Below are 23502 nucleotides of genomic sequence, written 5' to 3' on the forward strand. Positions count from 1 at the left end.
ATTCTAAAGGTAAACCGTATGTCTATAAAAGAGAACCGGGAAAAACATGCTGTACTTCAACCCACCAGACATCAAAAGCTCTTCAGCAGTTTTACAGTTTGTTTCCTTTGGCAGGGCATTAAAACAGGGCCTGCCTGCAGGACACATGCCAAGAGTTATGAATATTCATTTACTTAAACACCCTTTCACCCCTTTTGCTTAGTATGAAAACATGAACGTGCCGATAGTATTTTGTAAATACTCCAATCCTGTGCAGACTGTATTCAAAACTTGAAGAGATGTCACTTTCATCTTTGCATGTTATCGAGGCATACGCCGTGATTACTCGCTTGGTGTCATTCGCTCACTGCTCCAAAGTGCTGCTGTCATACAAGAAATTTCCAGCCCATCTTTATTCTTTATTACCTAAACATTGGAGCTCTGCGTTGAAGTACATGGGAGAAATGTATTCTCTTTGCGTCTGGAAGAATATCTTGTTTTCTCTGAGAAGGAACTGTATCCTAGAGTCCCAGTTTCACTACCATATCTTGATGACTGTGGAGTGCAGCTATATGGTTCTTCCTGTCAATTTTTCTGCCATTTGACTCCTCACAGACACAAGACTCTCAGATCCCTGTCAATGGCTGACAGGATGAGCCGACATTTGCATTGCACATTGATGACAGCTCTCTCTGATCCCACTTACTGTGCCTAATTATCACCTTTTCTTTACGTAAGCTGGCCCTCAGGATCCTGCCTCTTTACAAGGCATCTCTCCCTCGTCCTCTTTCTCCCACACCTCCTTAAATGGATAACAAACATATGGGACGCAGAAATGTCTGGATTCAAGCAGAAACATCTTTTCATGCAGTTTCTGACAGGATAGTTTAGACTGGCAACAGAGAGTTGTCTTTTAAGGGCAATGCTCACTTGGATAAAAGTCCTGGTTTATCATCAAAGGCTGTCATGTAGATGAAGAATTGAGAAGCTCTGACAGTCTAACTTTAATGGGCCCTTGTTATGTATTTATACAGAGGATGTGGATCATGATACTGGCAAAAGTGCAGGATGTTTCTAAACCTGTGTCAATCAATGCACAATCATATAATCACAATCATTAAAAACAATAATATAAATCATAACCTCTTTTCTAAACTTGTGTCAATCAATGCAGTATCACACTTTAAAACCAATAATATAAATCATAACCTCTTTAAAATTTAATTTACATTTATACTCAGATAAGGAGTGACACTTTGCATAGTTTTTGTTTGCAACACTGTTCAGCTTCCTCTTAATGTACCTATGTCTGTAAGTTAATCCCCTCGCTATGTGAATCACCATTGGCACATGCAGTTATATTCCATAGCTTTCAGCCATGTACCTGAAAAACGGTTGAGAAGATAAACATCAGGCTGTTTGTTTTGTTTGGAGTTTTCTGACATTTTCAGACAGCTTGAAACAGTGATAAAACCCTGTAACAATAAGGCTTTTGACTTTTCTTCCTTCTCTGTCTTGATTGCCTTTTAACAGCTGCCTGGTTTTGGACCAAGTACAGTCGAAAGAAAAAGGCCTCCAGACAGAGCAATTATGGTTTTATTTACAACGCCCATTCTTACAACTTTCTTTTTCTCTATCGGCCTTTTTTCTCTCTACTCTGTGATCATTGATCAGATGAGAGAAAAGGAAAGCTTCCTCATGTGATTCATCTCACATAAAAACTTCAGTGACAAATGTGTATTGCAGGCGCCAAACAATTAGGTGTGAAAGATACTGTGGCATTAAAGGGATAATTCACACAAACAACAATTAAGTTTCCTCATGAAATGAGGGCTTTATGTGCAAGGGGGAAATCCATTCTGAGTTATATTTTATGAAACCCAGTCCTTAAGAAAAATTGAGGAGTATAAAGACATCTTTTGTTTGATCTTAATGATTAGACTGTTGCCAGTAAAATCTAATCCACCAAGGTTTCATGTGAAATTTGCTCAAAAAAAAAAAAAAAAAAAAAAAAAGTCCAATGAAGGTAATCTTAAGGTGACAGAGATATGACTGAGTAGGTATAAATTGTGTGAATAAAGATGAACTCAGTGTTTGCTTTCCTTTTACATTCAGGAACAGCCTACAGATTCCCCGTTTGAAGTGCTGGAGTGAAAAAGCTGTTGCCCAATAAAAAACAAAGGGCACATTGTCTGAACCCAGCAGCTGACATGCAAAGCGGCAGAGTATTCACAGAATGCTAAACATGTTCATACAAACAATGCAGCCACTGATCTGTTCATTTAAACTGTGCATGTGACCGATACATTTCAAAACCGAATCATTTTGGTTTTAGGTCAAACTAGTGGCAACGCTTAAACACAGACTGTCAGACATTATAACCACATATCCCTTTCAATCCCCATGCAGGGGCCTGTCTCGTAAAGGAAGACTATGGTGTTAGCAGCAAAAGTTCCCTTTTTACATCCAGATTTTCACACTTACATTTCATATTTGTGGGGGTTTCTGGTTTTACTCAGCAAGATTTAGATAACATTATTATCCTGCTACATGTGACAGGCTCGAGGTCAACCACAATCTGGTTTCATTACTGTGGGGACTTTCACTTATTGCGATTATTATGTATCTCATAAAATACACTATAGAAAACCAGTCTTTCCATGTGTAAAACTGTATGACAGCATCTGTGCACCACCAAGTGGTTGCCCAAAGGCCTTGTTAAAAATTCCAAAATGCATCAGCTTCAACTGCAGCATTTCCACACACACACACACACACACATATAGTATAAACAATATTGTTTATTACAATGTTATATACAAAATAAAGTTGTTATGAGCACATGAATCTGGAGTTTAAAGAAGATTTGTTATTAGCATAAATACAGAAACTTACAATGGAAAATGAACATTTTCTTTGAACTAATGGTCTAAGAGAAATGGCCCTTTTTAAAAACACATGAACATTGTACAAAAAAAAAAAAAAAAAAAAAAAAAAAAAAGGAATTTTAAGGGGACAGTTCACATTTTTTGACATAAGATGGTGTCGTGCATGGACATTAACTGAGTCTATAGATGAATGGGGATATCTCTGTGAGCCAGAAGCTTGTCAGACAGACCAAAAAAAAAAAAAAAAAAAAAAAAACTTAATCCACAACATAGCACTCAAAAATGTTAACCCGCCACAACAAACTGCATTATTCTTTTCATATTTGTGATGTTTCTGATATTTCGCTGTCCACTGAGGCCTCAGACCCAACGTGGAACTGCTGTTCATTTCTGTTTGACAAGCTGCCATTTCAATGGGATATCTCCAACAAAGCTATCCACAGACTGAGCTAACGTCTGTGCACCAATGTCACTACGAGAAAATAACTGATGCCAATAATTTATGCCAATAAATATCCAAACTATCCTTTCAACATGGGAAACAAAAAAAGCCTTCACTGTTAAGGTTAAAGCTGTATGTTACATAAAAATATCAAACACTTTGAAAATGAGAAAAGAGTAAACAGTTATCAGCAAACAGAAAATTCAAGCATTGGGTACTCCATGTTGCACCAAACTGCCAAACTGACTTTACTGAAACCAATGTGGACTTGGTCCTCTAAGGTAGTAGCACCGACAAAGTTACCTGAATAAAGACTTTCATGTTATAGATAGCATTTGTTAAAACAATGTTATTTTCCAAAATATTTAACGTCGTTCTGCCAAATGAATTGGTGAAACTCTATAAAAAGATGCGAGGGTTGTAGTTTTCCAAACTACAAACAAACAGGGCGAGGGATTGAGAGCCCATTGAAATAAGTTCAGACACCGTTGACCAGGTTAGCTTTTTCCTCCCTCTGTTTATCCACTGCTCGGTCCATAGCCTCCAGAAACCTCTCGAGAGTCACTGTCGGTGACTGCAGGCAAACAAACTACATTAACAAAAAATAAACAAAAAATACACGACTCTTTTATCTTACCCTCTGGAGAACAAAATCAAATACTTACCCTCACAAACAGTGCATGGGCTAGAAATGGTAACTTCCTGAGTGCTCTTCCACTCAAACCTTTGCTTTTTCTGGAAATGAAAAGAAAAAGAAAACAGTAGCCTCTGGCTGTTTCAGTTCTCGCTGACACTCGATGTAAAGAACACAGCACAGACAGTGTGATTTGGCTGCTATTGCAGTATGGGAGGCTGTACTCACAGAGCAATGTCCCTCAGGTTCAGACTGTGTTCAGACACCTCACTCTTAGCAAACCCCATCGTCTCAAGCTCAAACATGGTAAACAGCTGCTGCCGGGGGTAGATTATCTGGCACTGCGCATGATCACACATTGTGAGGTATAGACAAATGAGTAATTCAAATTTATCAAGTCACCCTATTGAATTAAAAGTTTGCTTCTCTACTGTTGTTGCTTATGACTGTTTTCTGAGGCATTCTGAAAATAAAGTTAAACAACATTATTACTTTGTTTTGATACGTATAATTTACATGTTCCCCTGTAATATTACAACACACACTGAAAAGTGCTCTTACATGGTGTTTTGTTTTCTGAAATGGTGCTTTTTGAATCATTGTTGTGATTTTGTTTTGTTAATGTATTTTGTCATACAAAATGGTATATAGCGCTTTCACCCAAAGCGTTTTGCCCTTCATTCAGCCCTTCACACACACGCGCCCCACTAGTCACAGGCTTTGCGTCAGAAGGAACTGGGGTCCAGTGTCTTGACCAAGGACACTTAGACATATAGAGAGGAGAAGCCAGGGATCGAACTGCCAACCCTTTGACAACCGGCTCTACCTGCTGAGCCTTGCTCCTCATGGCCACTGTAACAGTGTCTAGTGTCCAGATATTGACACTCTAGTATTTCTACAAAATTCTTGAAACAAAGACAATCCTTGGTAAATTAGTAGAATTATCACACCCACTGGTCCTGGAGTGTTTTTCCCAAAGTTTGAACATGGGTACATTACTTGTTGGGAAGACAACTGTGTTTTGCATTACACTGTAAATGATGAATACTTGCAAATAGTGAAACATGTTGCTTGTTCACCTTCATCAGCTCCTCGAGGCAGGAGAGGTAGATGTTGTAGATGCCCTTCTCAGATGGGGGTCCAATGTACTGCTTGATATCGGCTCTGTCCACAAATGCCAAGTCAATCTTTTCTGTCACATTGGAGGTCGTCAGGATCACAACGTTTGAATGTCTGAAAGAGTCAACGCAAAAAAAATCTGCGTAAACAGGACAAAATAAAAGTCCGATGGTAGGATTTTACAGTGAAAATAGCTATCAAGAGTGATTGCAAGGATGCGAAATTAAGGCATCTAGTCTCATTTGTTCTAGGAAAGACATCTGAATATTATACATATGCTTTGCTTTCTGACCGTTTAATCTGGTCCAGTTGAGTGAGAACAGAGTTGACCACTCGAATGGCATCAGAAGGCTCTGTTCCCGCCTGGCAGGCATTCCTAGCTGCTGTCAGACTCTCCACCTATTCACGGTAAAATAGGTTCACAAAAAGGATAAACCTCAGTCACGGCAGAAACATTCCTGAACGAGGAATAACAAACATAACAAATACAAAAGAAGGTCTTATTTTATTATAGTGAATATGGAGGCAAATCAATAGACATGCACTGAATAAATTGATTTCTGGGGCTCAGACTCAACCAATTCTAATTTCAATGTACTTTCTAACATGCAGATTTTTACCTCATCAATCAGAACAAACACAAGAGCATCTTTGTCATCAATCAGTTGTTGGATCTTTTGAAACATCTTCGTGACCAGCTTGCCACTCTGTAACAAAGAGGCATGATTAACAACCAAAATATTATCAGTTTCATCTAGAAAATCCTCTAGTTAAACAATTGAACCATAAAAAGGAGCCCATGTGTACCTCTGAGAACCACTTTGAGAACAAGCTGTGGCTGTTTATCTCGACAAACTGGCCATAAGAATACCTGCAGGGAGTGGAGTGTATGGTGAAATGAAAAGAGCAGGTGTATTTTACTGCTGAAGCGGTTTCACTGAAATGAGGACTGCCTTACCGACTCGACAGTCTGATTGACAACTTCTGGGCAAGAGCTTTGCACAGTGACGTTTTCCCTGTGCCTGGGGGTCCTGAATGTGGCCAATCACAAAGTGATAAGTCAGTTATTTAACGCACATCATCTCTGACACGACCTCAGTCAATAAAAACTAACGTTACTAGTTATTTACCGTGGAGCAGCACAACGCGGTTCCACGATATCAGGTTACTGTCGACATTTTTGTCTGAGAAGTAAATTGTTGTTGTGACATAATCCAGGAGCTGAAAGAAAATGTGAAGTTTAGCAGTATAAGAAAGTTACGTAATCGTTTTCTCTCATCTCTCAGCTGCTATTATATTTTTTTTTTTACCTGGGTTTTGACACCACTCTCATATACCAGGCTCTCCCAAATCCCATGAAATTCCGCTGTCACAAAACAGAGATCAAGTCATTTTTAGGGAAATATTCAGATAAGATCAAATTTTAATGAGCCAAAAGAGAAAAAGAAAAACAAGACGTTTACCAAGCTGATAGACAGTGCAAATTAAAAGAATTAAAATAAAGAAAATATGACTGGTTTATCATTATTGTAACTATGGCTTAACATTAATGCTCGATTATGGAATACTTAACCATGTGTGTTTAAAGGGTGGTTCTAAAACAATTTTAGTGTTCTCCATTGCAGACTAAGGATGCTTTGCTCAGGTTGCACAAAGAGGTTACAATGGATTTAGAATAAAAAATAAAGCAACAAACTCATTCAGACCACTCCTGCTACATAATCATTGTTTCTCCTCTCCATTTTTTTAATTTTATTTTTTCCCCCACAGCCACCTTTGAAGCCTATTGGTAGTGTCTAACACTGTTCTCCAGCCCTTTCGGCTGCACATTGCTGGAAAATGCAAGGAACTCCTTCTCACTTACATGGGGAGCCGTTCTCAAAGAAGACATTTTGGGATTAGTATCACATTTAGACATACTGAATAATATTCTGTATGTCTAAATGATAATCCACTTGTTTACACCGTAGAATGATCTCTTTCTGTATTAAGTCTTACCTGACTGACTTCAACTGGAAATAAATCAACCTAAGAAAGTAAGATTTTCTCAACATGCTGCTCTATTCAATGCAGTGTCGTCCACAATGTTCACTGTTACCTGCTGGCAACAACCAGTGATTTGCTGCTGAAAGCTCCTCATCGTCTTCCAAAGTGAGCGTGCTGGGTCCATCCTCATTCAGAGTGAAGATGTGAACAGAGACAGAGCAGCTGTTCAAATCAAGGGGCTGAGTGGGGAAATAAGATTCATGAAAATAAATAAATGAATAAAAAAGTGCAAAGCATTATTACTTCTACATGAAAACACACAGTTGTAAACGATTAAAAATATTGACAAAGGAAACCAAAATAACAGACCTGTGTTATCATTTCCTCAATATCAACTATAGCCACAGACTCCACATGTTTCTTCAGAAAGTCTTCATCAAACTCTGTCCATCTGTAGTTTCCAAAAACCATGCTGTGGCGATTCAGTAGAGCCAGAACGTTTATCTTCACCTCAGACAGTTTAGCTGTGCTGAAACATGGACAAGAACAGAAACAAACAATGCTCAAGAAAGTATGCCTGCAAATATGTACTTTCCTTAGCATGTTTGCACAAAAATAGTTTTATTTTAGTCATTTGTAGCCAACAGCAGTAAATGAATTTTCCCACATCTGATGGCTGATACTGTAGCAATACCAGTACTGATTTCTGTTTTTGTGAGAGTGTTACAAGAATTGCATGTACAAAACCAAATAAGCTTTGCAGACATGCCTGTTTTCCTGTTCTGAGGTATGTAAGTAACTGGAAAATAATTTTAGTCCTATTAATTTAAATTGTCCAATGACCCAAATGACCCAAAACAAGTTTTCTTACATCATATAAAGCATATTAGTGCATCTATTTCTACCTGACTGCTGCTCCCTTGAAGCTTGTAGTCAACTGAACTGCATCTTTGCCTGAGTATGTTTTTTCTGCATTTGTGGTAGGATCTGTGGTTTGATCTGGACTCATATCTGGATTACCCTCTAAGAGGGGGGGGGCAAAGAAAAAAAATCTTGTTGGGCCCCTATTGACCCCCACAAGACATGGCAGTTTCATTATTTCCCCAGGCACCCAGACACCAAACAGTACTCCACATGATTAGTTACTGGATCAATTAGTTGTCTGAGGGAAACTCATTGGTAATAATTTAGATAAGTGACAAACCCTTTAAAGTCCTTTTTTCAAGCAAAAATGCCAAATAATCACTGGTACCAGCTTCTCAAACATCATTATTTTCTAGTTTCACTGTTTTCCATGATAGTAAACTTAACATCTTTGCATTTTAGAAAACAATTTCAATATGTAAACTTGGGCTTAAAGGAATAATGATTGGTCTTTTCCCACTATTTTCTGACATTATATTCACCGACCAATCAATCGGTTATTAAAGAAAATAATTATAAGACCTATTGACAATGAAAATAACTGTCGGTTGCAGCCTTACAGTACACTTTTGATGGATTAAAAATACCTTGCCCGACGTTTTTTGTGTGAATTACTTGACACACATAATAAATCAACTCAAATAGAAAGGAGCACAATATAAAGTAAAACAATAAAAAGTGGATTTAGACACTAGGACCCTCTACAAGACCAGGAGGATGGAGGACTCGTCAGTTCTGAAAATTTCTAACAAATTAGTGATTCATCAAATTGTATTTGACCCCAGGGGGTCCTGGGCAGTTGCTTGCTTCCCAGACATGCCCAGACATGTATTCCCTGACATGTTTTGCATTACTGAGCTAACCCACCTGTGAGATTTAACGTGGACCTCCACATGGATGTTTTGTTTCCGGTTTCCCACCTCCATTCCTGTAAAACTGTGGACACCAGAGCAACATTCAGAGCTTTTTTTTTTTTTTACAGCAGCACATAGCGTACTCGGCAGGTAGGTGGTCAGTCTTGTACACCACGAATAAAAACGCTTAACCAAAAAACTATTTCATTTCGTTAGCTGAGTAAGTTGGCGACGTTGTAGCTAGCTAACATAGCTGGCTGACGGTAACGTCCCCTAAACGGTTTCCTACAGCCATAAAACTGAAACCATACCTTACAACGTCTACGTTGTCGAGCTGATTAGTTTCATTGACCAGAGCTGCGGTGCTCATGAAACTGCCGATGGTCCCCTGTGCTGTCAGAAAGCCGACAGCTTATTGAATTCAGCGCGCTGATTCGTAACACCGGACATACATTGTTTGTTTCGTGGAAGCACATCCGCCTGCCGCTAGCTTTCTTGACGACGAGATTTGTTACAACCGGGGCGACGCTAGCGACCAGTGTCAACATTATTGGAGTAAACACAAGGCTTCGGATATAAATACGGAGACATGGGGAAAAAACACAAGAAACATAAACCGGAGTGGAGAACAGTTGATGGTACCTGAGTGCATCTTTTACTATTAGCTTTTCACCGCACCGCTTTTGTTCCAGCTAGCTTTATGTTAGCTATCTTAGCCTGGCCTGTTTTTATAATGTTCTGCCAAAATCCCGAGTTAATAATTGTTTGTTATAAATTATTATGTTCGATATTTTTTGTTTGTTTTCTGCCTGTGCTAGTAAGTTATAGTGAGTTAAGTCAGCCACAGTTAGTAAAATTATATATGATTTTCATATTTGCATCATCATTTTGAAATTTAAATTTAATTTGGGTTATGAGAAATCACATAACTAGTCAAGCACAAACGCCCGCTATAGGATTACCTTCAACCAAACAACACGGTAGAACACAACCCAAACACACATCATAAAGTAGAAGATTTTCTACAGAGAGGCTACAGTTTAATAAGTCTACTCTTCTTATAATATTAAACAAAACTTAAACTACTCCTACCATACTAATGCCTACATTATCCCAAATGCTCACCTACTCCTTCCCCAACTTTCTACATTACACAATAATTCCTATATCTGCTATGGCCTCTGTCTTGTTTGTTTTGATTGCAGACTATGAGGACAAGGCTCTTGAAAAGCCCCTAAAGCTCGTGCTCAAAGTTGGAGGAAGTGAGGTGACAGAGCTCTCCGGTTCGGGCCATGACTCCAGTTACTACGATGACAGATCAGACCATGAGCGAGAACGCCACAAGGAGAAGAAGAAGAAGAAGAAAAAGAAGTCTGAAAAGGATAAAGACAAATATGTGGACGATGAGGAGAGACGAAGGCGAAAGGTTAGTTGACAGAAGAACATTTGTCTACATGATAAATGTGTTGTTTGGTGCTCTAAGTTAAACATGATCTTTCATCACACAGGAGGAAAAGAGGAAGAAGAGAGAGCGAGAGCAGAATGAATCAGAGGCAGCAGCTGCGACTTCAGCCAGTGCTGGTGTGCCGGTTGAACCTTTCACATTGTCAAAAAGTATAAGTATTGGATTAGAGGTGAGTAAACTTAATTTAAGACTAAAATATCACAAGAATAATCAAATTCTTGATTATTCTCAGAGGTCACTCAGCTCATATACGTCTCTTATCAGCCTGAAGAGAAGAAAAAAAAGAAAGAGAAGTTTGAGATAGAGTCCGAAGTGGAGGAGTTTCACCCCAGTGTGAAGGTGGAAGTAGAGCAGCAGGGAGACAGACCAATCAGAGCATGCAGGACACAACAAGGTAAGACGGCCTGTCTCGTGGCATAATATCAGATTCCGTTGGTAGGTAAACATTACATTTTATTTCAGCAGTTGTTTAGTAGCAAATGTCTTTATAAATAGCTGCATATTGGTGCTTGTCTACTGCAGAGAACGAGTCCACTCCTCGTCAACAATTGTTGGAGCACTTCTTACGTCAGCTGCAGAGGTGAGAAATGCGAATTCACTCTTATTAATGAATCCACTTGTAATGTTGGCCCTCTGTCCTTTTAATGACAGTCCCTGAGGATGAATCCTAACGTTGTTGTGGAACCCCTTTTCCTGTAACACTTACACTTTGGAGCACATGTACACAAGAAATATCATATTGCCATTAAATCTACCGAGCACAATCATAATTCCCAAAAACCTTTCCACCTTGGACACTCTCCAAGCTTTCTTTTGTACACCACTCTTTGATCAAAATGTCACTTTTGCATGCAACGTATCCCATGGTCTAGTTGGCAGATTGACATGAAGTTAGCTGAGAGGATACAGTACATTGTCCTAAGTGGACAACCCTTTAATTTTATTAACATTCCTCCAGCCCCAAAAATAGCAAAACTTACTTTTATTGTCTGTAGAATATTGGTCGATAGTCTGTTTGAGCAGGTATTATTGTGAATTTGGCTCAGACGTGAGCTTTTATTGTACATTATTCTTTTGAACAGTGGAGGGTGAGTCCTGCTGTGGCTGGAAACATTGCTGGAAAAGTGAAAAGGCCATATTATCATTTGGCCTGGTGCAAATCACAGCATGAGCAAGATCTGTTCATATTGATCATATTGACCTGACAGATAACGAACACTTCCACATAAAAAAACAAGTCTAAACAAATCTAAAGGTGGCTTTTGTACTGAAATAACACCGATAGTTCATCACTTGTCTTTCCAGGAAAGACCCCCACGGATTCTTCTCATTTCCAGTAACGGATGCGATTGCTCCTGGTTACTCAGTGATCATCAAACATCCAATGGACTTCAGCACCATGAAAGACAAGATTAGAAACAATGAGTACAACACAGTAACAGAATTCAAGGTGAGGATAGTTTTCAACAACAAATTCTCATCTTCAAATCAAATGCTAGGCTTTGAATATTTCTTTCTTTCGAGAGTATCGTCTAGTTGAATATAGCAGTGTAGGTAAACAATGATTGCACTCATACCTGTGTGAAAACTTTTTGGCCATCAGGCAGATTTTAAACTGATGTGTGACAATGCAATGGTGTACAACCGACCAGAGACTGTCTACTATAAGGCTGCTAAGAAACTGCTCCATACCGGATTCAAGATGATGAGCAAGGTAATGAGATCATATGGACTAAAGACAAGAAAATTCTATAATATACTATTATAATCCTTACTTTCCCTTTACAGCTTCATTGTAATCATCAGCAACAACGTCCTACTGTCCCTTACATTCCATCTCCTTTCTTATCCATACATTGCCAGTTAAGCAGATTAAGTTCAGTGTTGCTCCTTTTTTATTCTTCTGCCATGTTTACAGGAGCGGCTGTTGGCTCTGAAGCGCAGCATGTCTTTCATGCAAGACATGGATTTCACCCAGCAGGCAGCCATTTTGGGAGATGAAGACCTCACAGCGGATGTAACTCCTCCAGAGATAATCCCCATCCCAGTGGAATCGGCGAAGAAGTCCAGAAAACAACCAGTCAAAGACATGAAGGAAGTCATCAGGTATTCCTCATTTGTAAAATCTCAATTAAGTGTGTTGTCTTTTATTTTCTATTCATTTATTAATTTTTTTAATAAATTGAAGGCCTGAGATGTGGTCAGAAAGGCCAGTAGGAAAGTACTGAGGACCTGATGCTTTGTGATACAGCACTGTGTCAGTATAATAATCATGTAACATTGTCACTTCTGTTATCTCAGCTACCTGTATGAACCAGAGGGAAATGCTTGCAGCCTGACTGACAGTACAGCAGAGGAGCATGTTCTGGCACTGGTTGAACACTCTGCAGATGAAGCTCGGGATCGCATTAACCGATACATGCCAAACTCCAAGGTTTTCCACCCTACTTATTTTGTATAAATTTCCACTCATATGTAATGTTTCTACCAGCTATGGGTATATTTTATGACATACATGACAAAGTGGTTGTAAGGGCCTTCCCTCTCAGATATGACAAAGAGTACTTTTCCAGATTTTGACTTGGTATGTTGTTGAAGCAAGTGAGTGTGTGAATTTGTATTGACAATATATTTTCACTTGTCTGTGTTTCCAGATGGGCTACTTGCGCAAAGAATCAGATGGTTCTCTTCTATATACGGTTGTAAATCAGCTTGATCCTGATGCTGAAGGTTTGCCTATCATTGCACTGCCTTTTGTTCTCTCAAAATCTGCGGTATATTAGTATAATATGTAATATTTGTGTAAAAAGCATTTTTTATTCTTCCTTTTTTGCAGAAGAGGAGACCCATAAAGTGGACTTGAGTTCTCTGTCAAATAAGCTTCTGCCTGGATTAACAACCTTGGGTTTCAAAGATGACAGGAGACACAAAGGTATCTCATTAAGGGCACTTTTGTTGATTTAATTCATATTAGTGACTTTAATCGTCTCATCCAGTTAATAATAATAAATATTGCCATAAAGTCTATGGCTTATAATTGATTCTGCTTTTGTCTTTCTCTTTGAAGTGACCTTTTTGAGCAGTGCCTACAACATCCAGAGCCTTCAGAAGAACTCCATCTTTCCAGACCTACTGCCTGATGAGGTGGACGTGCTCTATTCAGCCTATGGAGATGACACAGGGGTACAATGTGCTTTGAGGTAGGTTTTTTTTTTTTTTTTCCCCTTACGTAAAACTTAGATTTTTTTTAAAATTCTCTAGTGATAAAATTGTCTTCAATTTCAGTTTGTCATTTGTTCTTTTTCTTTCTTTTTTTTATCACTCATTTAGTATACAGGAGTTTGTCAAGGGCTGTGGAAGTGTCACAAAGCGCTGGGTTGATGGTCTTCTGGACAAGATGACCGCAGGCGATCACACTAAAGCTGTCACTCAGATCCGACAGGTATAGGATTTGTACTTAAGCAATTTACACAAATTATCTTGGTGAGCTTGCGGTGACGCATTTTTGTTTACTACGATGTAAGGCTGGTAAATTACATTTACTTTATGTTTCAGAAAAGAAACATAATGCTGAAACCTGATGAAACCAAGTCCAACATTTGTGACATTCAGGTATCCTGTAGCTTATAAAAGATGATAGTGCACGAAAATAGTTTTTGTAATATAATGTTGTGCTTGTCCACTTGTCTTTGACTCTCTGACTCACACTGTGTGTTTTTCTTCAGATGACAGATAGCACTGGCCTCGGGGAGAGTGGCTCAGTCCTGGACTTCATGTCAATGAAAAGCTATCCTGATATGTCTCTGGATATTTCCATGCTTAACTCATTAGGTGATTGTCTTCTGTCAACACTCTGGCTGCATTTACATGTACACCAATAATCCACTCATAACAAAATTAATTTAGTAATTTAATAATGCTAGTTGTAGTTAACATAAGAGCAGTTAAATGTTTGGTGTTGCAGCAATAAAGTTCATAATAGCCATCTAAGCAGATAAATCCCATCAAAACTCTCCAGCAGAGGTTTTACTGCATCTTCTTCTGGGAAAACATCTTTGTAATACTCCTCTGGCCTAAAGCTAGTATAAACAGAACGGCTCAAAAAACAATTGTATCACAGTTATCCGTCATGATGTCACTCTGGTACACCATTGTGCCTTTCTTGTGGCTTTGGTAAATCCTACTTGTATACCATCAGAGTTATTAGTGTGCACATTTCCCCTCTTTTCTTTTGATGTGTAACTTCACAAATAGATGTGAATTTTTTTCCTTTTAGTTCTTCATTCCATTCGTTTCCTACTGTGATCTCACCGTCCCTCTTTCTTTATCAGGTAAAACAGTGAAAAAGGAGCCAGGGAATGAGGAGGGCCAGCAGCATTTTGATGATGCAGACAAACTTCTGCAGGAGTTCCAGGAGGCTCAGGTTGACAGAGTTGGCTCCAGACCCTCATCCAACCTGTCCTCCCTCTCTAATGCCTCAGAGAGGGACCAGCACCACCTAGGTATAGGAGCAACACTAAAAACTAGGAGTTCAAAACGGAGCACTACTAATACTTTTAAGTTTACAATTTTACAGTTTTTGTTTTATTAAACATCATAATATTGTCATTAGTATGCTAACAAGCCATACTACTATTTTGCTCAGTTCCTTGGTAAATATCAACTAAATGTTAGACGCCCAAATTTTGCTAAAACATTTTCATTGCTTTCCATGCAACAGTAACATCAGTGCGACAGTGTAAGAACCATGTTTTCTTTTATATCCACAGGGAGCCCGTCACACCTGGGTGTAGGGGACCAGTCGGAAATGGTTCATGATCCCTACGAGTTCCTGCAATCTCCGGAGCCAGAGAGCACAGCCAACAGCTGACCAGACACACTGCCATTTTGTTATCCTGGTGTTAACAGCACTGGGTACTCTATTTGACTATTTAAACCCTGTGGAGAAAGCAGGAGCCTGTTATCTGTTATGAAGACTGATTATGATTGTACAGACTGTTTGTAGTGTTATTGTATGGTTTTGTATGAGTGCAACGCCTGAAAAATAAATGCTTGTGCCTGTATTTATAAATGTGTGTGGTTCAAGGAGCAAATGAAAACTTATCATCAGCTGCATTATACATACTGTGAAAGCAGCTGTAAATGCAGGAACTATCAACCACTAATAGTCATCATCCAAATTTAGTGCAATTGCAGTGGAAGGATGTTGTAAGATCGTCTTGTTCCTCTGAGAAGGCACTGCTGAGTCCTCACCTTTTTGATAATGGTAAGATGTGACTGTGTGTGAAGACACAACAGGGAAGTGAGAATAAAGCCGTATGCGTGCGGCTGAATATTAAATTCAGTATAATGTAACATTAGAAACTAAAGGGATGCTTTTGAAAGCAGAAGTGAAATGTACGCATCTGTGTTTGCCGTCAACCTCCTGCGCTCGTTTTTTTTAAAGAAGGATATATATTTATACGCATGCAGGGCTTAAAAGTGTGAAGAAGAACGGCAAAGCCTGAGTTTGACAGACGAGCTGCATGAGTATATATTCAGTCCGTGAAGGGCCATGATGAGAAGCTGGGTATCTTGAGGAGAGCCGTAGTACACATGCGCAGCAGGACAGTTACCATAGCGCTGCTCCGACCTGCTGAGTGACTTGATTCTTCAAACTCTCCAATTCCAAGGACACTGAACGATTTAATCCATGTTTACGGCTGCTTTTTTAATTGTTTCGCGTTGTCTTGCCAGTTTGCGTTTGTTCATTAAGTACGTTTTACTTTTTTGAAGCACCTGCCCGGTTGACAGACTAATCATGGGATATCAAGCGGCGGAAATCTGCGTTTGTCTTTGAACAGAAGCATCTATATGTACATATTTATGTGTTAAATTTTAAAGTCGCTGTCTTTCACCGGAAAAAGTAAGTAGTTCCTCGTGGATTAAAACCTAATGCAAACCTATTATCCCATATTTTATTGTTGGCATGACTTTATTGTTAATTTTAAACCGTGATCTGTGTGGTGTTTAAAATGCGGGGTGACTTGCTAAACCAGAAAACCTTTAACCTGACATTAGCTAGTAGCTTTAGTTGTTAAGCAAAACAGAGACAAAACAAACAAAACAAAAAAAAAACCAAACAAACACAAGGACAGCCAGAGAGGTTTATTGTCCTTTATTACTTGGCAGCTAGCATGAGATTTCACTTACGGGCCTAATGCAGCGATGAACAAAAATCATTAACAGCTTTTAATTGTAAAAAGATTGTTTTAAAGTGGTTTTTTAGCTAGTATGGAGTTTTAGCACAGCTCAAGAATTGCCAGACATAAGGCCAAGAGCAAAACATGTGATTACAAGGTCTTTTTACGAAGACAGGGATATTGCAATTTGTTTAAGTCCTATACCCGGGATCGGCTTTTTTCTGTAAGCTACGCCACAATATCCTCGTTGTTTTATATGCGGTGATGCCTTTGTCATTTCTGAAGATGGATAAGACACCTTCCACTACAGTTACCATTGTATACATTCAGTTGCCAAGTCATTGGGTACACCCACCTAAAAATAATGCGGCTCAATACAAAAGTATAACAATAATTCCTAATGTTAATTTTTGGTGGAACAGTTTAGAAAGGTGTTTATTCAACTTTACGGTCATTTTTGGGGACTGTAGTTTGTGCTGCTGTTGAATTGTCTTTCTGATATTTTGTCCACTCTATTACACCAATGAAGGTAGACTTAAACTATTGTATTAGTTGCCCATGTTAGGTGCACCTAGCTAAAACTAATGCAGTCTGAGTGTAGTTCCTTTAAAGAGTGAACAGACGCTATCATTATGCCCAACTCATTTCCCTAACTGATTTCCCAAGCAAATGTGGCCACACACTCTGCTGGAGCTAAACTTGCATGTAGTAATGTGTGGATGGATGTTTGAAGACTCTACAGACTTCATATTGTGTCTGTTGTCCTCTTGTACGGTCTAGATGAACGGCTTCAGTCAAAGGCTGAGACGCACATCTCCCATGTGGGGCAGCAGCAGAAATGAGCTGGTCCCCTCCAAACCTCCCAGGATGAATGGATGGTCGTGGCCGCCTCAAGCCTTCCAAGTGGTCGGCTGGTTGGTGTACAGCTACCTTGCCATAGTCAGCTTTGGTATCTATATCCCTCTTCTGCCTCAGCCGTGGAACCATGTGCTCTATTCTGTATCCTTAACACGCAGCTGAAACCTTGCTGTCACTGTAGCTGACTGTTAAGTGTGCAACAGTGGTTCTCTCAGATTAGAATTTTGAGCAAAAATTAGTCTCTGCTACAGTGTTGTTTGGGCTGCTGGTTTTAAGACAAGGATTTTGTTGTGTGGGGTGTCTGTATGGGCTCCAGTCACACCAGACATGACTCTGTCTCTGTGGTCTCTATTAAGCCGAAAAGACATAATCACTGGTGTTTTTGTCACTTGTTGAATGCTGCATGATGTCAGTACACTAGTTTATTTAACAGAAACTTCACTCAGCTACAGATTTCTTCAGACCCGACCTTATATCTCATACAAAACATCCACTTATGTGCAGTTTTCAGCTACTTGTTCATTTATAATTGTGCCACTTACTATTCTGCACTTTATTGCACATTCGTCACATATTGGAATCTTTTTCTAATATTAGTGCTATCTTCCTTGACTCTTGTTGTGTACAGCTGACAGGCATAGCATTTATTGTACACTTTTTCACCCATATTGCTGCTGTTACTATAGACCCAGCAGATGCCAGTGTCAGGGCCAAACAGAACTACTCCAATCCAATGCCACTTTTTGACCGGACAAAGCAACCACATGTCATCCAGGACCTACACTGTTATCTGTGTGATGTCAAGGTGTATGTATTCAAAGCTGTAGTCTTTAATGTGATTTGATAGTAGAAATATCATTTGTCAATCATCAAAAAGCTGTTTTATTGGTGTTAATATTATCAATCTTCATGCAGTGGCCCCAAAGTAAAACACTGTGGCGTTTGCAACAAATGTGTGGAAGACTTTGATCACCATTGCAAATGGCTGAACACCTGTGTGGGTGGCAGAAACTACTGGTAAGAAGATGTTTTGGATGATTTCTGTGTCTAACTATACGGCTGATGTCCCCTACCGTATATAAATTAACACCAGGTTTTGTGTGCTGCCTTCAGGTGCTTCTTTGTGGCACTATCCTCTGCCACACTAGGTGTCTTCCTGCTTGTTGTTGTCATCTTGTTCATCTTTATTCAGCATTACCTGGACCCAAACATTCTACGGACCGCTCCACAGTTTGGTAGTGAGTAACCACAATCTTGTACTTTCCATATGTGAGTGAATAGAAACAGCCTTGATGATATTTTTGTAATTTGTATCATTAAAAGCTGTGTATTTTTGTTTCTTTAGGTATTCCAGGGAATGAGACCTGGCTGGCATTTTTACCAATAGCACCAATAAGGACTAGCTCAGCTGGTCTCCTTATATTAGCCTTCATAACAGTCATGCTGAGCATCACCTGCCTGCTGCTGCTCTGTCATCTGCTAGGTTTTCACTTTTATCTGTGTGAGTCACAATCTTCAAAACCGACTTTAGTTAGGGCTGTTTTTCCGCATTCATTAGTTCTCATAATTTTCTTCCTGCGTTTGTTCCCCTCTTGTCTATAAAGTTTATAAAGGCATAAGCACATATGATTATGTAAAGATGCAGCGCCAAAAAGAAGCTAGAAACCGAGACACTGAATCGGGAAAACCTAATGATGCCAAAACCCATAACAAGACCACACAGGTGAGACCTGTCCTTTGCCTCTCAATGTCAATCATTTGACCATTGCATTATGTCTGTAAAAATGTGTTTTTTCTTTTACAGAACAAAAAGAACTCAATTGACTGTGAGCCTGCGTTATCACAGAGTTCAAGGTAAATCTAATCCCTTACTGTTCTTGTTAAAATACTATGAAAGCTAATTTTTTGGAGAGGTGTGATCAAGGCCACTATGGTTTTCCTGCAGTACCTGCAAATTTGACGATAGAGGCCCACTCAGCAGCCGACTCTCAGAGTCCATATGTACAGAGGTAACCATGTCTACTTACAAAATATCTCCTTTTGAATTATTTTTACATGCAGTAAATGGATTATATTGCATTACAATTTGTTTTTGGTCTAGTTGGAAATCTTCAAGAAATCAGCAGAAAGGGAAAATAGTTTTCATTATGGCACAGAAAATCCCACAGAGAACACAGCAAGTAAGTATTTGAATGCACTTATCACTATGTTACACTTTTTGCTTTGTCAGTCTCATTTATTAGAAATATTAGAAATGCCTTACAAGATAATACAAACAAATACAACACCACAATCACACCATAGCATAGCAAATCACTGAGTTTAACAAACACCACTCTGACAGTGGCAACAATAATTATATTATGTGTTTACAGTTTGTATAGGACTGTTGGACTAGATTACAGGGGTTTCTATTTTTCGACAACCAAAGTATGTATACAAATATGTTACATACAGATTATGGGACCTTTGCTACTTTTGCTACTAGCTCGTGCAGTTTGTAAATAATACTTATCTTGTTTCCTGTGATTAAAAGGGAAAATGTCTCGGAGTGACATCAAAAGCTGCAAGCCTGATGCTGATGACGAGCCTCAGAGCCCCAGTGTGAAGTCTGTTGACACTGTCCCTGGGGTGCAGGACCCTCTGGGCAGCTTGGTTATGACCCCAGACAATACCTAGCAGTAACTGATGTCTGCATGGTGGGGCATTAGGATATGCTGCTTTCAGGAACTACTTATTAAGAAATTATACTTAATGAAACTGAGCCACGCAACCCTGGACACATTGTTGACAGGGATAGAGGACAACTTGGACTTCACCCCACAGTCTGATACACATTATGGAAGAGTTTTTTTGTTTTTTTTTCATCAAGTGGACATTTTGATTGCAGGCTGTATAACTGTGGACCCTTTATTGTTCTTTATTCCATTTTTATCTACACTATGTGTTTTTATGAGAGCTGAATTATTTAAACCATTGTTTTATCCCACTGACTTGTACAGAGAGCCGGAGTCAAGCCCCACTTCCAGGTTAGCCTCTGTTCGACTAGCCTGAGTCAGATAAATGCAGTGTATTTATTTTGGCATCCTCCTGAAGGACTTAAACACAATACTGGAGTTTACTGGTCATAAACTAAGCCAGATGGGCATCAAGTACTGTACACCTTGTCATTTTTTCTATAGACCAAAGAGAGAATCTTACATGGCAAAATACATTGTCTTACTGAAAGTAGTGGAGCAGATAATAGCTTGAAAAGGGCGCAGATCTCCGTTGTTGTTTTATTTAACTGTTCATTTCCAGATTTTTTTTAGCGGCTGTTTTTAGCAAAATTTGATAGTAAACCATTTAAATACACCATGTTTGCTCCAGTATTTTTTTTTTTTCTTCTTTAGCCACTTGACGACAAAGTGGCACTATAGAAAGCCAAAGTCCCACCATCTCCAGCTTCTTCAGGTTTCTGGGGTTTATGGCTACATTCCAAGCTAAATGGGTATCCACTGGTTAAATTTGGCAAAATATGAACACTCATCCATCAGCTACAGCTTTGACGGTTTACCTATAGCTGTCACTCATGTTAAGCTAAATATTGAAATTCAGAAATGTCCCTGTGTGTGTTGCTGCATTTCTTTCTTTTCTAGCCATTCAAGATGAAAAAAAAAACATTGTCATTGCACAGATCAATGCAAGAGGATATGTAAAGGGAATGCTAACATACTTTAGCTAAAAATATATCATCAGGCACATGAAATTAAATGGCTAGTCTGACTACTAACATATGGTAGTATCAATAGAGGAACAGCTAAACAAAATTTAGTAGAATGGCAGTTGCAGACACATTAGTAGGTCAACAGGAAGGTACAGGAATGGATGAGGAAACTGGACTTTGATCTCATTCTGCCACTGAAATTAGACCGAAAGAAGACCGTTTGACAGCAGAGCGATACATGGCCATTTTAGAGGGCAAGCTCACAAGATGGTGCACTAGAATGACTCATCTTGCAAGAACTGTTCGCTGTGTTGATGCCAAGGTTGGCAGTGCAGCCTGTTTACCAACACATATCCCATGCTGGGTACTGACTGAAGGTAAACTTCTACTTGCTGTGCCAGTCATCCAGCTTGTGAACGGAGCTACTCTACTCTTAAATGAACATTACCCACTGCAGTATTAAAGCTCCGCAGCCCCTGGATGCTTTTATGGTCACAGCCACTGAGCAAGATGTTTTTAAGGACCTTGGGTAATGCCCTTTATTATTAGTGGCATAGTAAAGAGAACTGAGCTGTTCCTGAAGCTGCCAATTCAATAATGAGGTTGGATATATATTTATTTTTTATTCTATTATGTGACATATCCCTTCAAACCCTTCAGCTGACAAATTTTTTTTTAATTATTCTATTTACAGACTCCTTAATGGTTGCTACCTGTGGCCTTTGTATGATTCAAGCCAGCTTTCTCTGAAGAAGCCTTCTCAGTGAGTAATCCAAGCAAGGCTCTCTGTATGTTTCATGAGGAACATTCATATTTAATTTTTCATTGTATTAAATCAATTTACATATCTGTTTTATTCGAGTTTGACATATGGATTGTAGCAGACAATTCCAGTGTTGTCTGTGTATTCCTGTAGTAGGCTCCCACATATTTTCACCACTAGAGGGCTGTAGACACTGGGTGGCTTGTGTTTTTAAGTTGATTGGTTAACCAGGGATCTTGGTGTTTGGATTTTTGAGTAATCACTTGAACAACTTCTCCATTTTGTTGCCCATCTTTCAGCTCAGTTTGTTTTGGAGAGGACTGCCTGTGATGTGCCAATCCACTCCTTTTAGTCTGTCTCCTCCTTCTACATCGACTTTATTCTTGTTGGTGAGAACTCTAAACCTGTTCAGTAATTTCTTATAATGGCTTAAATTACATGTTTTCCAACTCTCTTATAATATTGTAAAGAATGACAGGGGGTTGATGGGCCTTTCTCATAGCAGATATTTTGACTTGGTATAGCAGGAAAAGCATAGGTGTTACTAATCACATTAACAATGGCTTCAGCATCCTTGTCTTGGTTTGAGCATCCCAATAAGCCATGACAGTGAGACAGCGAGTCAACACGCACAATACCAGCACGCTGAAATGGAATCAACTAATTGAATTGAACCATCATTAATTGCATTATTCACACCTGTGCTTTTCCTTGTGTTACCCCATGACATGGTGTATTCTTTTGTAGGGTGGATTTTGGTCAAGTACACAGAGTCATACGTCCATGGCCATTTTTCATTGTCTGTCTACTGCTCTTTGTAAATAGTAATGTTTTATCCCTCTGATTATTGTTTGTCATGCTTAAATGGCAAATTTATGGAAGTAACACCAAAAGCTTGAAGTTTATCAGTATGACTTAACAAAATAAGACCATTAATCCATGTTGCAATTACTCACCTCACCAAGGTATTTGTAAATATAAATGCTTTCCCCATTTATGTACTGTTTTCCATATCAGGGGAATAATCTATGAGAAACATCAGCTGCTGGAACTCTGAGTCGGAGGAAGAGCCTCGGAGAAAAGATATGCAGCTCTCATAAACTATTTATGAAATTTCCTTCATGAAACTGAGCCTCATGACCTTACACCTTTGTTCTATTTCTTATAAAAGTACTGAGGTTGACTTGGACAGGATGCTACAGTTTGATAGACACAGAAGAACTTTTTTTTTTTTTTTTTGTCCAATGGACACTTTGTAATAACTCCAGACTAGGTCATTGTTTTTCTTTTTACCAATAGTATATGGTTTTATGGCAAATGCTGACTTCACAAATGTGGCAAAGAAACTGTTCAACTGCTGAATTTGATAGTAAAGCTACTAAACACACTATGCTTGCTCCGTCTGTGTGTGTTTGTGTGTGTGTGTGTGTGTGTGTGTGTGTGTGTGTGTGTGTGTGTGTGTGTGTGTGTGTGTGTGAGTGTGTGAGAGAGAGTTTTCAGTATAGCCTACTATTAACCGCACAGTGGTGCAATTGAAGCAGCTTGAGCAAGAATATTATGTCATCGAGTGACTACACTCAGTCCAGGCTGCTTGTGATGAACCCTGTCACTATTCTGAGCCCTTTCTTTTCCTCAAAGGCATGCATGTTTTTACCACTTTGCCCTGTCTCTGAATTGTATATCTTGGAGCTTGCTATTAGTA

At 39.1% G+C, this 23502-nt stretch overlaps 3 protein-coding genes across 7 annotated transcripts; 2 read left to right on the top strand and 1 right to left on the bottom strand.

The window, feature by feature from the left end:
- Positions 1–3133: 3133 nt before the first annotated feature.
- On the bottom strand, positions 3134–9318 carry trip13 (thyroid hormone receptor interactor 13). 3 transcript variants are annotated; one of them, XM_040118569.1, is made up of 14 exons: positions 9138–9318; positions 8840–8908; positions 7418–7572; positions 7161–7287; positions 6373–6428; positions 6193–6283; positions 6021–6093; positions 5870–5933; positions 5683–5769; positions 5355–5461; positions 5023–5176; positions 4172–4284; positions 3975–4044; positions 3134–3883 (listed from the first exon to the last, which is right to left on the bottom strand). In XM_040118569.1, exons 2-14 carry the CDS (start codon positions 8865–8867, stop codon positions 3788–3790), a joined length of 1221 nt encoding a protein of 406 aa, XP_039974503.1. In that variant the 5' UTR covers positions 8868–8908; positions 9138–9318; the 3' UTR covers positions 3134–3787. The 3 variants fall into 3 exon arrangements, with proteins under 3 accessions (XP_039974503.1, XP_039974502.1, XP_039974505.1); XM_040118568.1 differs by having other exon boundaries at positions 7418–7577; XM_040118571.1 differs by lacking the exons at positions 8840–8908; positions 9138–9318 and adding an exon at positions 7954–8114.
- A 32-nt stretch (positions 9319–9350) lies between these two features.
- On the top strand, positions 9351–15362 carry brd9 (bromodomain containing 9). Its single transcript, XM_040118567.1, has 17 exons — positions 9351–9464; positions 10032–10252; positions 10335–10460; positions 10556–10685; positions 10814–10871; positions 11597–11741; positions 11895–12005; positions 12210–12397; positions 12593–12725; positions 12946–13021; positions 13128–13223; positions 13359–13491; positions 13622–13733; positions 13847–13903; positions 14017–14122; positions 14623–14793; positions 15061–15362. The coding sequence occupies exons 1-17, from the start codon at positions 9416–9418 to the stop codon at positions 15159–15161; spliced, it is 2013 nt and encodes a 670-aa protein (XP_039974501.1). The 5' UTR covers positions 9351–9415; the 3' UTR covers positions 15162–15362.
- Positions 15363–15827: 465 nt separating this feature from the next.
- On the top strand, positions 15828–23033 carry zdhhc11 (zinc finger DHHC-type containing 11). Of its 3 annotated transcripts, none has more exons than XM_040118828.1 (14): positions 15828–16196; positions 17254–17472; positions 17960–18138; positions 18247–18348; positions 18445–18569; positions 18677–18832; positions 18936–19054; positions 19136–19185; positions 19277–19340; positions 19433–19511; positions 19868–21639; positions 21732–21800; positions 22100–22189; positions 22818–23033. In XM_040118828.1, exons 2-11 carry the CDS (start codon positions 17254–17256, stop codon positions 20008–20010), a joined length of 1236 nt encoding a protein of 411 aa, XP_039974762.1. In that variant the 5' UTR covers positions 15828–16196; the 3' UTR covers positions 20011–21639; positions 21732–21800; positions 22100–22189; positions 22818–23033. The 3 variants fall into 3 exon arrangements, with proteins under 3 accessions (XP_039974762.1, XP_039974763.1, XP_039974764.1); XM_040118829.1 differs by having other exon boundaries at positions 17254–17422; positions 18018–18138; XM_040118830.1 differs by lacking the exons at positions 19868–21639; positions 21732–21800; positions 22100–22189; positions 22818–23033 and adding an exon at positions 19707–19778.
- The last annotated feature ends 469 nt before the right edge of the window (positions 23034–23502 follow it).

This window comes from Xiphias gladius, chromosome 22, assembly GCF_016859285.1.
Source record: "Xiphias gladius isolate SHS-SW01 ecotype Sanya breed wild chromosome 22, ASM1685928v1, whole genome shotgun sequence".
Lineage (NCBI taxonomy): Eukaryota > Metazoa > Chordata > Actinopteri > Istiophoriformes > Xiphiidae > Xiphias > Xiphias gladius.

What these genes read in the sequence shown, in the direction of transcription:
- brd9 (XM_040118567.1), top strand. Translation starts at nt 9,416, where the DNA reads ATGGGGAAAAAACACAAGAAACATAAACCGGAGTGGAGAACAGTTGAT. An exon ending in TTCTTACGTCAGCTGCAGAG is followed by an intron (nt 10,872 to 11,596) that starts GTGAGAAATGCG and finishes TTGTCTTTCCAG; the next exon opens with GAAAGACCCCCACGGATTCT. An exon ending in GACATGAAGGAAGTCATCAG is followed by an intron (nt 12,398 to 12,592) that starts GTATTCCTCATT and finishes CTGTTATCTCAG; the next exon opens with CTACCTGTATGAACCAGAGG.
- zdhhc11 (XM_040118828.1), top strand. Translation starts at nt 17,254, where the DNA reads ATGAACGGCTTCAGTCAAAGGCTGAGACGCACATCTCCCATGTGGGGC. An exon ending in TATCTGTGTGATGTCAAGGT is followed by an intron (nt 18,139 to 18,246) that starts GTATGTATTCAA and finishes ATCTTCATGCAG; the next exon opens with TGGCCCCAAAGTAAAACACT. An exon ending in GTGGGTGGCAGAAACTACTG is followed by an intron (nt 18,349 to 18,444) that starts GTAAGAAGATGT and finishes TGCTGCCTTCAG; the next exon opens with GTGCTTCTTTGTGGCACTAT.
- trip13 (XM_040118568.1), bottom strand. Translation starts at nt 9,196, where the DNA reads ATGAGCACCGCAGCTCTGGTCAATGAAACTAATCAGCTCGACAACGTA. An exon ending in TTGAGGAAATGATAACACAG is followed by an intron (nt 7,288 to 7,417) that starts GTCTGTTATTTT and finishes TTCCCCACTCAG; the next exon opens with CCCCTTGATTTGAACAGCTG. An exon ending in GCCTCGAGGAGCTGATGAAG is followed by an intron (nt 4,285 to 5,022) that starts GTGAACAAGCAA and finishes GATCATGCGCAG; the next exon opens with TGCCAGATAATCTACCCCCG.